The 14,079-nt window shown below is 41.1% G+C and overlaps 1 protein-coding gene across 11 annotated transcripts in view; it reads right to left on the bottom strand.

Moving 5' to 3' along the window:
* Nucleotides 1–2,793: 2,793 nt before the first annotated feature.
* lrp8 (low density lipoprotein receptor-related protein 8, apolipoprotein e receptor) overlaps nt 2,794–14,079 on the bottom strand; it is a 154,750-nt gene continuing 143,464 nt past the window's right edge. For 5 of the 11 annotated variants that reach the window (XM_067513188.1, XM_067513189.1, XM_067513183.1 and 2 more), the window contains 2 exons: nt 13,350–13,418; nt 2,794–10,607 (listed from right to left, as the gene is read on the bottom strand). In XM_067513188.1, the coding sequence (XP_067369289.1) occupies nt 10,306–10,607; nt 13,350–13,418 (371 nt within the window). In that variant the 3' untranslated portion in view covers nt 2,794–10,305. The remainder of the gene's footprint in view (nt 10,608–13,349; nt 13,419–14,079) is intronic. The other 6 variants (XM_067513184.1, XM_067513185.1, XM_067513190.1 and 3 more) reach the window with 4 other exon arrangements.

A 14,079-nucleotide genomic window follows, 5' to 3' on the forward strand; every position in this document is an offset into this window, starting at 1 on the left:
AAAGAAAAGGTGAGCACACTAAGGTCAGCTCTGCTTTTTCCAAATAATCTTCATAAGTAGAGTTGTCATCCTCGGCTCCCCAAATATTTTATTCATTTTTAGATGACAGGTATAGAGCAGAGATTTCCTGCACTCAGCAACCTGGATGCCCCACTAACTCCAAATGTTAACTAATAGAGTCCGACATGAGCTCCATTTAGCAGAGGGGAGGAAAATAGTTTGTGAAAGAGATAGATGAGGGAGAAGAAGAAATGGAGATGGAGCGTCGTGGAGGAGGGAGATTCGCACCGTGGTGCTGGGAACGTGGACTGTTACACGGACTTCAAAGAGTTAAACAGTAAAAATAAATTATAGTGGTAAAATAGCTTTGGATGGTGTGATCCTGAATGCTCTCCCTGTGTTTGGGTCCCCCACAGCGCAAAGACACGTCCCCGGCCAGGTGGCTACGCATCGAAGTATAAATTTCCCAGAGGTATAACGTGTCGGTCTACCTGTGTTGGACTTGTGATGGACTGCTGCTTTGTTGCTGGTTTATTCCCAGGATTCAGTCCATTGCTGGAATGGGCCTCGAGACCCATGTGACCATGAAATGGTTTAAGTGTATAAAATGGTTGGTTGAGCTTAGGAAGGCATCCATGAAATTGATGTAATAATGACTTTTGAAACATCTATTGTGGTGGTGAAAAAACAAAAAGATAAATGGTGTGTTCAACACTGCTTCCCGGTAACCAGACATGCTGACACAGTTCTGCCTTTTTAAGAGGCAATGTTTTCAATCGGTTTTCTTTTAGGAAAAATTAGACCAGTGGATTTTTTTTTAAACTTTTTTTTTATATTTAGCTGTGGAAATTGACATTTCAACACACTGCCTTGTTCAGGAAGAATCAAGCATCACCTGACGCGCATAGCGTGACAAGGACAGGTGTTTCAAAACGGAGCTTGCAACCTGAACATAGATATAGAGTCCATAGAAACTTCCGTGCTTGCTAATTCTCTCTAACTCTGTGTTCACCTGAATTAAGAGGAGACATTTGAAACGCCTGCTCTAAATGACATTTCATGCTGAAATCCAGGGAAAATTTAGATAATGCATCGATTGATTTGGGTTAACAAATTTGTAGACTTTCCCGTTTAATCAGGATATAGTTTTTCTCAAGAACCCCTCAACAATTCTACTTGCACATTTGAATTCACCAGTTCTGTAAAAAAAACTACGTGATCTCAAATTGATTCAAGGAGGAATTATTAGTAACGTAGTAACATATATACAAGTTTTCAAAGGCTAATGATTCTACAATAATAATATTCTTCCACTTACTTCTGCACTTTTTGTACAAAGTAGACATCTTGTAACTGCGCGTTACGAGGTTTTGATTTTACTTATCCAGATTTTTTTTCAGTAAAACCATTAAACTGGCTTGACTTGTGTAATGCTCGGGGAGATGACAGTGCCCGGTACCAGTCAGTCTGAATTCTTAATGAACAGCAACAATGACCCTAGAACAACAGGCAGAGCAAAGAGCGCCCGTATACTCGGCCGTCTCTGCCGGTCGGCTCGTTCTTCAAACCTCCAGCGACCTGTCACTTCTTACAACTTTCCAGAGACGACACACATCCCTGACTACTGTTACATTTCTTCCTTGCTTACACTGTCAGTCCATTTTACCCTCTCGCTTCACTTCTTTCTCCTTCCCTTTACTGTATCTTGTCTTGTTCTCTGGAGAGCTGAGTGACATAGATAAAGAGGAGACAAACAAAGAGGATGCTGCTGACATTAATCATCAAAGGAAAACCACAAATGTTTGGGACACAAAGTCACTCATGTGTTTCCAGTGAACACTATTATACTGATGCTATACCCACCCAGATCTGACATGACTAACCTCAAAGTTAAAGGCAAAATCACGGGATCTTAGACTATATGACATGAAGGATACATGCATTTGATGTAACGCTCTTTGGTCTGACACCAGAAAGACAAACAACTTTAGTTCTCACATTGAAACAAGCCATTAAAGATTGTTCACGTGCTTTAGTGATAGTTGGTTATTTCTCATTTTTGGTCATGAGACAAATAGAAGACATAGTACAAATTGGACATTTCTTGCCTACATTAGGTCAGAAACTGAAACCCTACCTACACCAGCTAATGACTGTTTTAGTTCGTTTCAGCAATTTAATGTCAATTCCACTCTAGAAAAACGTATTTCACCATTTGAACCCAAATCACTACACTTCACTAACCACAATGCCTAAACCCAACCAAGTGACAAGGTTGATATCCGGGAGTTAGAAAGCTGCCAACTGAGCTGTCATGAATTCTACTTTTAAAGAGGTTACAATTTCTCAGTTTCTAGGTTGAAACTCTCAGAAAAGTCATAATCCTACCGTTTTTATCATTGAGGTCAAAGTGGGTAGTGGCGTCGTACTGGAGTGGATTACAACAAGAGGTGGTTCTCATGTTTTGACTACTATATTCAAAACTGATGAAGGGGCACAGGTCTACTTCCTGTTGTGCCTGATCAGTGTATTTATACTTCAATCCTTTAAACACAATCACTGCACTCCATTCAACGAATGGCACGAGTGCTAAAACTGACCCCTTTGTACCGGCACACTAGGCCATTAGGTGACTCACTTTAAACCGGGTGAACGACATGACTACTTTTGTACGTATAATTGATTTACATTGTGGAGATCTCTCTATGTTAAACGTGTATTTTTTTTTTGATCATAGTCTCCAGATCCCGCCCAGAAAGACACATAATAAAAGGTGTCAACACTACAGTTGGACAGTTTTTACAAATTTAATATATCAATATATAGAGATATTTATCAACAGCTTGATTTCATAGAAACGTGAGTGAGACCATTTTGGCATACAGTACACATATTCCATGTAAGTACAGAAGTTGCTAAGGTTTTACCCCCCCCCCCCACACCAACCCGCCACTTAACCCCCTTGCCCCCCATCAGACACATAACACAGAGAAACAGAGTAAAAGTATACAGGAGCACAAAACAAGGCACCAATAAATTAAACAATAACCCCTCTGTTTAAAAAAAAGAAAAAAGAAAAAAATCTATTCAACAGAATTAAATACAACAGGACACTAAAAATCTGCAGTGCTGTTAAAGAGCAAAAACACAAACAAATGGAACACACAGGAGGAAAAAGTAAAATATAAACACTTTGGCAGATTATTAATTTTAGTTACAATCAAGTAGTAAAGAAATCCAGTGCTCTTGTGTACAAATAAATTCATATATAGTCTACACTCCTTTTTACCCCAGAGGTTTATGTACATCATTTTTACAGATACAATTAAAACATTATCAAAAAGGTTTTTGCTGTATGAAAACGTATTTACAAGTCATGATTCAAAACCATTGGACTAAACCATTGGATCACCTCCCGTCCCCCCCCCCCCCCCCCCCCCTCCCCTCCCCTCCTAAGAACTCTTTACACAGTGCAGAAGGCTTCTTGAAAAGTTTTGTGCAACAAACAGCGTAGAAAAATGCCTGTCGTATGGCTGTGGAATGGACAGGGCCCCAAATGGTTTTTGAGATTTTCTTGCAGGCAATGACACATCAGCAACAGTTTGAGAAATGCAGGTAGACAAAAAAACAAGCCAATAGTTTGTTTTTGCAGCAATTTTCTTTTACTAAATTCAGTTTTAGTGAAATATCCAAATGAGTAACCATTATTTATCAAAATGTTGCCCCTGTTTATCATCATCCCAACCCATAAAAAAATTCACACAAACAAATTCCACAAGGTCTCCCTCATTATCTTCTCCCCCAGCCTTCCTTTTACAGGTACAAAATTGTAGGCGACTCAGCTTTGCCTTTCAAGTAATCAAACATCAAGTAGGTCGAAACTGGGAATGGACTGTTGAGGAGAAAGACAGAGGAAACGACTACAACTCACTTACACACACAGTCCAAAAAAACCACATGATAATAAGAGGAACCAGTTGGTGCAGGAGAGTCACTGGGTCAACAAGAGCTAAATGCCAGGCAAGTCTGTGAGAGTCAAAAACTGGCAGGGGGAGGGGGGAGGGGGGGGGGGCTGCTTCTCCTGGCTAAGCGTGCTTGTTCATCTGTTCACCGCTTACCAATCAGGAGGGCATTGTTTCTCAGCTCTGGGGGCTTCTGGGGGTTCCACATTATTTCCTCCAGTGTTTTTCATTTTGCATGCCTCCAGTGTGTGTGTCTGTCTGTCTACCCAAAGACTCATAGCCCTTGCCAAAGGAAAGATGTTAATGGTTAGGATGGAGATGGGAGGACAAGAGAATGAAAGAATGAAAGCACTGAGAAAGCAGCAACACTGACGTCGCTTTCTGAAGTTAAATTCAGCCGTAGAACAACAACAAGAGGACTTTTAGAGTCACAGATTACAGTGCATGCAGTTGTCGAGTGTAGGAGAAACGTGAGTGATGTAAGTAATGACAGAAAGCAGTAGGTGCATCCTGGCTAAAGCAGCATGAGACCGATTCTTTGCTCAGAAGAGACGGGATTAGAAGAGTGCAGAGAGCAGGAGGACAGGCAACAAGCACAAATCAGGAACACTAATTACATCACACAGTTACAGTAGATTAAGGGTTATCAGGACTGTAAGTAGCTGCTTAGATCAACTAATAATATGTAACATCTTTCTCAGAAAATTAACTGAGATGACAACTTGTCACAGTTAAGTGACATAATTTAGTTCGACTTGTTCTGGTTGTAAGCTGCCTATTGTACAATAGGAATTTCGAAATGCTTCGCTTGTGCAATAATTTAAATAAGAAGTTGAATATTTCAATGAATAAGCAAAGACAAACATGTAAAGTTCTACAAAAGTTCATTGTTACAAGGAAGTTTCTAACTTGTTATTTCCTACAGTGGGAATTAACACAAGTAAAGACTGTAGGAATGGACATTGCCAGTAAACAGATGTAGTGTTGCCAGAGAAAAAGCAATCACGCAACTACGCAAACAGGAAGCCAGCGTACTACAACATCCAAAAGTAATATTTACCTACATATTTCTGCAAAAGCAAAGACATGTTTTGTCTTTACACTTATGTACATTATATATGCATAACGTTCAGTAGAAATGTGTTTCAGAGTCAGAGGTTAACACAATTCCTCACTAATCTAAGGGAGGTCATTTATTCTCTATTACTTGAGGTGAGTTGTTGAATGGAATTTAAATCCCTCCTGGTTTATGTCATAAATGGCAACCTAAATGAGCAATATATTAGGAAGCGAACATCAGCTTTGTCATTTGGATCAGTTAACAGTTTATGACAGTTACACCTGACTGTTACTGGATTTAAGTCCTAAGTAACAGTTGGATCTGTTGTAAACAAGCTTGGCTAAATAAAAAATTCCCAAACTGCTGGTGCATCTGGCTCTAAATAGTCAGTGTTTAACAATGTCAAAAGTTCAAAGTACAGTGGATACACATGAAATTCAATTGAAGACACCGTGGAAGAAAACAAGCTAAAGTGCACTGGCTTGTACCTGCGTGCAAGACGTTGTTTCACATTGCACATAATTCTCCTAAGCAGCAGCTACTGGGTTAACACTGAAAGACATCAAATAAATCAACGTAAAAACGTACCGCGAGTAACAAACACAATCAGCACAAAAACAGTGCATTTTTCATAGACATATTCAATTCAGCCAGTTGTTTATGGGGCTGAACAGTATGACGACGCTGAAATTAGCACCCTGGTTAGAGTCTAAGTGAGCCATGGAAATATGGACAAAGAGGGAAAGAATATGGGGAAAGTACAGCATATTATGTCTTCTGCGTCTCTCACTACTTACTGTAGGATGAATGACACAAGTCCCCATCTGGACTTTTTGAGTGTCCTTTAGTGGAGATGGCTGCATTCAAAGAGGGCCACAAAGTTCCCAGCAGATCTGTCCTCACACTGTAGCGCTAATAACCTTTCTACAAGACCACGCTCAGTCACCCCGATAAATAAGCAATTTATCCTCGAGGTTTCTAACCCTCAGTGTAGAACTCCGATGCAACCACAGACATGAAGGAAAGTGTGGGGCTCAAAGCTGACTCAGCCCATTGTTGCAACCCAGCTCATCTTAAATTAAAAGATACACAGTACTGTATTTGACTCCCGACATCGTCATCTTCGGCTTTCTTGCTTTACTTCAATTTTCTTATGGCTGTTTGATGCCGGAATGCAGCTTTTTAATACATTTGATTCCAAATCCTGCAGTGCAGGGCCCCGTCAAACCACCCAGGATCATGCTGAGCAGGTCACAGTCTACCCCTCTGTGCAATGTGCAGTAATTTGCTTTACTTCCTCTGTACATGGTTAAGATGAAGGAAGATGGGCTCGAGCCGGCTTCATTAGTGACAGAGGAGTAGGGGAGTGAAGTGCTAAAAGTGGACTGTAATCTATCTGTCTAACATGCCACTTGTCACATGCAGTACACACAAATTGCCCACTGTGCATCATAAACTGAGAGCAAAGAGCCTCATCCTTCCGGGGGAGGTGAGGGGACCTGAATGTCAGAACACCGAGACACCGCATCAGCAAAATAAATGGCGGACTATTTATCTTCCTTGTACAAAACTGTTCACATACAATCAGTCTTTAGTCCCTTCCTACCTTCTGTCTCTTGTAAGCGTTTCTGTCGTCTCACTTCCTCCTCGGTGGTTGCCCGAGGATTGTTAATTTGCCTTCACTACTTCAAACTGCTACACTCTTATTCTGCCATAACAGATTCTATTAATTCACTGTTACAACACACCATGAGCAATTATTGCAATAATCACTGTGCATAAATTCCATCTGATTCAGCGAGCTGGAAGCATATCTGTGGCAAGCCAATGGAAGATCAGCTCTTTACGCTGGTTTACACATTTCCTCTCTATCCAGCTTTCAAATCAAATCAGTGCTTGGCTCAGTCAACCTTGGCGTATTACTCATCTGTTCATACAAAACGAGGCTACTCACAAGCGCGCTCAACACTCAGTGACAGCAGAAAGTGATTTTCTTCTAAATGTGGGCTTTTTTCCACGCCATCTCCTCCAAAATCCACACAGCCACATTGTTAGAACGAGAGAAAGGATGTGGCAGTTAAGTTAAGGCCGTGAATCACAGAAACCAGTGCTGTTATAGCATGGGAGTGGATGCTGAGCATGTGTTCAAACGCAAATGTCCGGGTTGGGCAAGGGTTTGAAAGTATAGTAAAGATGGGGCCCATTAAACCAAAGCAGTAAATACTTACTTACTGTAGAGCCCAAAATGCAGCAAAAACAAAACTCCTTGTCTATTGGTTTCAGCATCACAATAAAATGCTGTGTTGTTGCTCCACTAATTTACTGCTTTCTCAGTCTGTCAGGTATCTCAATGTTTACAACCTTACTTTAGGGTGCAACTGAATCTTCACTTCAAACTTAAACTCTCTGATGCTCTGTCATTCTTCATTATCTTATACTTAAAGTCTACAGGATTCTGACAGTACGTGCAACTCTGCTTACAAATATATACACATCCATCTAATAAACATCAGGAAACACACAAATGCCCGGTTTTTCTAATTAAAATAAATAAGAATAAACAAACAGAAGAATTTATGTGTTCATGCGCCACGTGGAGGTTGCTCACAGATCTCAGTACCTCAAAGTTTTATCCACGTCGGTAAAATAATCACACTGAGGTTTTTACTCTATGCTGTCCAGATTTTAGGCTGTACCTTCAGAAGACTGATGGTAGCAGACAAAAACATGAACGCAAGCCATGAACAAATGAAATGACGACGGCAACGACAAATGAAACAAATAAATTGTAATACATGCCACAAAGGAGCAAACAATCCCAAGTTCATTATCAACTGTACGCATATTGTTTTGACACCGGGAGGGAGGATTACCCGTAATCCTCTGTCTTTTCTGCCCTGCTGCTCTTTGCCTTGAGGCACTACCCTCTGGTGGCACAAATCTTTCTATTCCCCTCAAAGAAAACAAAACTACTCCTTCACCCTAAAATCACCTCCAAACACGCAGACAGCCCCATCGGTTTTTCTGTCTCTTTTCCCCTCGGCTATATTCAGATTTGCCACGCTACATACAGTATGTCAGGGGGCAAATCTTAGGGGCTGGGTGTGAAAAAGGATGGCACTGCCCTTGGTTTGTCAACTCAAGGGGAACTTCCATCCCTGCAAACTGTTGGATATCCTGGCTTCAGCACGGTGTTCGGAAAGATGTGCATTACATAATTTACAACAGCAAACATCAGAATAAATAAAAAGACTGAATATGAGAAATTAAAAATAATGCATGCTGGCTTTTTTCCTCATGTACAGTGGCCAGGCAGCCTTCCATTTACAATGTGCACTGAGACAGCCGAGGTTAGTTTAAACAATATCATCAAGCAGCATTTTACACACCACTACTGCTAACAAGAGGCAGAGGAAAGAGAGGAGTGGAGCAGAGTGTACTACTAACTAGCACTAAAGGAAGCAGTGTAGTGGCTAGTAGTGGTAGTAATGTTACTCCAGTGGAGAAAGTATGAAAGAGAGAAAGGGGGATTTACAAGTAGTTACATGTCATCCCTGCTCCTTAAAAAGGGGAGACAATATTGGACTCCTTCTCTTTCTCCTCTGCGTTGTACTGGCCTCATTGTAGTGTAGAGGTGTAGAGGATGTGGTGAGAGGAGGGGCCAGGATAGGATTGGGAGAGGGGGGGGAGCAGACTGCATCCCCCATCCCCTCAGGGATAGCCATCATCTTCCAGACTGAGTGCCACGCGCTGCAAACAGCAGATAAAAAGTGTTAACACAATGGCCTGATAGAGGAAATGCAGAAAGAAGTAAGATAGAAAACAGAGAAGACTAAAAAAAAAAAAAAAGAGGAGGAAAGGAGTCTAGCTAGAGAGCCAACAAATGGCAGTTTCATATATTTCCACTCTTTTTCCCGCTTGCAGTTCCTTTCCTTGACCTTCCTCTTCTGCGCTCCCCAATTTCCCCCCCTCTGTTCTTTCCCTCCTTCCCTGGCTGCTTCTATGCGAGGAATGCAGGATGCTTGCCTACGGCTGCACATGTCTGGCCCACATATAATGCCAGCCTGATTTCTCTGGCTGTCTGCGTCACCACAATGCCCCGAAAGGAGAGGATAGAGGATGACAGGAGGGGAACAAAACAAGTAAAAAGATGAAAAGATAATATAAGACATTTATGCAGAAGTAAATGGTAAAACGGGGAGACGAGAGAGGGAGAGTAGTTCCTTCTTTGCAGCCTTTCACTGAGGGCTGTTGTTACTTCGACCTTGAATCTTAATATCACACACTTGTGCACCTGTTTTGAGTGTGTGTGTGCGTGTGTGTGTTTGTGTTTGTGTTTCCAGCCTGTCATCATGCCAATGATTCCCAGAATTCTTTGCCTCCTTTCTCTCCAGAGCAACACAAAGAAATCTGTTACCATGCCAACTGATCAAAGCACTCGACTCCCATCCTTCCATAATCCTCTTTGGATGCCCTTTCCTGCTTGCTCTCCTATACCTAAAACAATGAATATATACAATACTTAAAAAATAATAAAGCGTCCTGACGGCACCCTCTAATTTAACCGCATTTGAATACGAATCATTCGGGTATTGTGTCCTTGAGTTGGTAGAAAAAGCAAAATGGGAAATCCTCAAGACAGTCCACGACCCAGGACACTGAGATTTATACTGTAGTTGCTACAATTGCAGATTGAATAGGATACATTTAGTTTTGAACTGTCCTTGGTACTGATTTGTGCTCTCTTTTTGTCTTTCATGTCTTATTTGCACTGTAATGAAAACATAAAATGCACATAAGGGCCATGCTCCTATCGACTCAGTTTATTCAATTATACGCAGAGTGGTCTAGTCCTGTGCTCTGATGTCCTTTCACTCAGCTTCCGACAGCGACTATAAAACTAGTCCTCTTTCTTCCTTAAAAGGGATCTCAAAAATATATGACTTTTGTTAAAACCATCTGTTTCCCAGTAAAACACACTTTAACAACTAGAAAAACTTGTGCCATGTATAAATGAATGGGATGGCAGGTTGGTGGTGACAAGGGTGGGATATAGATTAATGTATGTACTGTATGGTTATGGCCAGTGACAGTGAAAGAAGTGATCATGGGGTTATGGTGAAGGGCTTACGTCTGTGTATGAATGTACTGATTACTGAGCATGTGTGCGTGCGCAAGCCTGTTCTTTCTTCCTACCAGGCCTACAATACAACAAACGGGCTTTTCCAAACCCCAGCACATCCTGTCAAATTCCGAACTCCTTCCTTGGCTCTGCAGCTTCATTCATTTGCCGCTGGAGAGCATTGGCGCCCCTGAATACCAGTGAGAGTTGTTGTCTGTGATGCCGCCCCCAAGAGGAAGTGCCAAGAATGGCTGACTGTGGCTGCCACTCACTGCTGGGTAGACGTGACCGATGGACTCGCTGTGTCGCCCGATGTGGATTTCGTCGTCATCGTCCTCTGTGGTTTTGCGGTAAACTGGGTTGTCGAAATTCATGCTCTTGGTGTTCTTCCGCCGCCAGTTGCGCCAAACCAGGTACCCGCCGGTGCAGAGTAATCCAATGACCACTGTGGCAAGGATAGGGACTGCATGTGTTTAACACACACAACAACAACACACGGCGGGAGCGTTAACACAGCCCAGGGGACACAGAGCGGCGCTTAAGGCACTCACACACACACACTTTCCCCAATGTAGCAAAGGCTCATTATTTTTTCTAAATTTATTAAAAATCCTAATAATCTAATGTAAAGCTGTTTTTATATCTAGAAACTTTTATTAATACTTTTATTAAGTTGAAAAAAAAATCACTTGCTGTACTGTAAACACTTGCATCTAAAGTGTCACATCAGCATATTCTTGCAGAAAGCTACATTTCTTGGATGCTTGGGGAAAAATCATTTAACAGTGGCATTTCTGGCAGTGTTGGACAGGAGATGGCACATTTGATCAGAAACAAAGAGCATTTTGGCTAGATTCATAAAACATTCACTTTGCTTTTCAGGATAAACTGCCAACCTTTCCGTTTCGTTTCACTCAGAAAATCCAGTATTTAGTGAATGTGGCTATGACTTAGGACATTTAAAACCAAGTGATGGGTGGATAACCATCTCAGCTAAACAGTTGCCTGTAGGAAACGCTGTGTACCCATCATCACATTAAAGAATTTAGTAGTTTTTCAACAACAACAACAAAAAAAAAACAATGAGCCTTCATAGTGAATGTTTGCATACTATTACAGTACATCCACTCCCAGTGCAAATCTTACAGAATGACCAAAACACACAGAAACATAATGAATGGCTGCATGCACCTTCACACACATGTACAGTATAAATCCCTCTTCCAGGACCCACACTCAAACACAACTGTATGCACACACGAAGATTATTTCACACATTTTCTATTAAATCCTGTTGCATTCTGCAATATTTAGGGTTTTGTGGGTTTTTTTTTAATAATTAGTCCAGGAAGGTTTCTTACCTGCCGTTAGCATGTTATCCTTGTGATACATTTGGGCTATGATTTATAATTTGCTTAGGCAAAATTAATAAATAAAATAAAGATTATCTACTATCGGCAGACGAACCAACTCTGGTGTTGCTGGATGGGGTTGTGAGAGGACAATGGACAGGGGAAAGAGAGGGAAGGAAACATAGAGGGAGATTGGAGGCTTTGAGATAAGCTCTGTCTCTCTGCTCTCATTACCATATCAGCATGACTGCCTAGCTTCCCTGTAGGACATTTGTGTGCATAATGCACCTATATGAGTACAAGTGTGTGTGTATGTGTGTGCAGTGAGAGACCAGCAGCCAAACCAGAGGTTTGTGAGTGCAGACAGATAAAACAAGTGTGTGCAGGGGTGTGGAGGGGTTTATGTCCACATCCATCGATGTGTCTGCATCCCCTGTGGAAGCTCCATCTAATTGCTCTTTTGTTGGATAGGCATTTTACATCCCTGCTTACCTTGGTAGGAAACCCCGGACTCTCAAGTACTCACAAGTATGTGCTTCTTACTCATTTAGATTAGTTCACTCTAATTAGGGAGTGGTATAAAAGCCTGACTTTAGCTAAATACTGATCATCATTGTTCGGCTGTTTTCCCTTGTGGAGCTGTGGGTGGGCGTGGTGCGCTCAGCAGAGAAGTGGGGTGCAGAAATCTGGCCCTCGTGTGCTTGCAGCAATAATTAATGTTCCAAAGCTGCCAGAAATGCAGAACTGAAGGGATTTATAGCTGCAATCAATGGCAGAAGGACAGAATGAGGTATGGAGTGGAAGGGGTTAACAGTTTCGGGGGTTATTTTAATGAGCTGATATCTCGATTGGTGAGAATAAAAAAAGGGAAAAAAATGCTTTACGATGTTTTAAAGCTCCCATAACATATTAAACTACTGGTTATAGGGATGAAAGAAATGCCAATTAGCGACATATGCATAAGGTCATTTGCACAATCAGCTGATTTTTCATTTAGGCATGAAAGTATTAAATACTTTCATAAAAATCCGATTTTAATCAGAGCTAACAGAATAGATTAACTTTACTAAGCTGGTTTTATTGTAATAACTGGCTTTCTCTTTGCATGCCAACCTTTTATTAGTATGGTTTTCTCCAGTAGTCTAATAGTTTTTTTTTTTCACCCTAAATCTACATTAACAATTTTTCTGGGGTCAGGAGTTTCCATCGCTCCAAGCCAAATACATCGTTTTGTCTCATTAATCTCTTATTTGGTTCAAAAACTGATTCCAGCAACTGTTAAACCCATTCTCAGTTCACTGGGTCACCGAAATAGGTCAGAGCACTGGATTGATTGCAGTGTGAGCATAGTGGAAGATCAGAGTGGGAACACAGGCTTTTAATGCCATAGCAGCTGGTCTAATGTTATGACAAAAAAATGAACTGAATTTCCCATTTGCACAAATCTCATTACTAATGGCATAATGTGCACTGGCCACTGCTGACTGACATGTTTACTGTTTATCTATTTTCTAGCTGGCAGCCAGGAAGCTATTCCTGCATAATACCACAGATCAGTCCATTTTCTCAATTACTTAACTATTATTTTGTGCTCAAGCATCACTGCACAGGTTCCAAAGACACAAGATGTTTTTTTTTTTTTTTAAATCAAACATATACTTACATTAACCAGTCAGGTGGAAGCAAACACACCTCAAAACTCAGTCACACACACAATGCCAGACACCTTAAACATCCCATCCACACACACAACATGCAGGACTTGAGCGACAAGCAGACACACAAGAGCGAGGAAGGAGAAGCAAGCAGGCAGAAAGCAAAAACAACACAGCGAGAAAGTCAAGAGTACTCACTGATGGGAATGACTATCCCCAGAACGGCCACTGTGATGTTGTTACCTATGAGGTAGTGATCACTCGCAGCTGAGATGAACAGAAAGAAAAAATAAGAACATTTTGTTCTGAGACACCCTCCTCAAAGGCCTTGCTAGTGGGAGAAAGAAGTTTGCTACAGCAGCATGATGAAAAAAACATATTTGCATAATATAAGGACAGAGAATCCATCTGATGAGACTTTGGACTGCGGACAACAGCAAGTGTTAATGACATGTTGATGAATCACATCTCTCACTGCATATTAAAGCAAGAGGAAATTTTTTAAAATTCAACACGAAATGTGTCAAATAAATTAAAAAACAACGACACATAATTTAAGTGTTTAAAAATACTGGGATACTGCAGGCGACCAACTTTAACATATAAAGTTTTTTCTTTTCTGTTCTTTTTTATATGTTGTGAGAAATAAACCTTGTGTTTATTTTTCATCCACATTCTCCTTCAACTCTAACCCCAACAGGCTGGTGTGGAGCTTTGACATTAATCCAGCTCCCAACACTGCTATTAGAAGCAGGGGCTCGTCATTAGCCAAAGTGTGATCAGATGGCCATAATGAAGTCTAGGGAGGAAGATTAACACAAGAAATCACAACGCTGGTCCTGGCTTCTGTTGTAAAGCGACTGTGGACATGTGTGCATGGTAAAAAAAAAAACACAAATGGGATGTGACTGATAGGACATTCAGTAAA

This window comes from Channa argus, chromosome 8 (genome assembly GCF_033026475.1).
Source record: "Channa argus isolate prfri chromosome 8, Channa argus male v1.0, whole genome shotgun sequence".
Taxonomy (NCBI): Eukaryota; Metazoa; Chordata; class Actinopteri; order Anabantiformes; family Channidae; genus Channa; species Channa argus.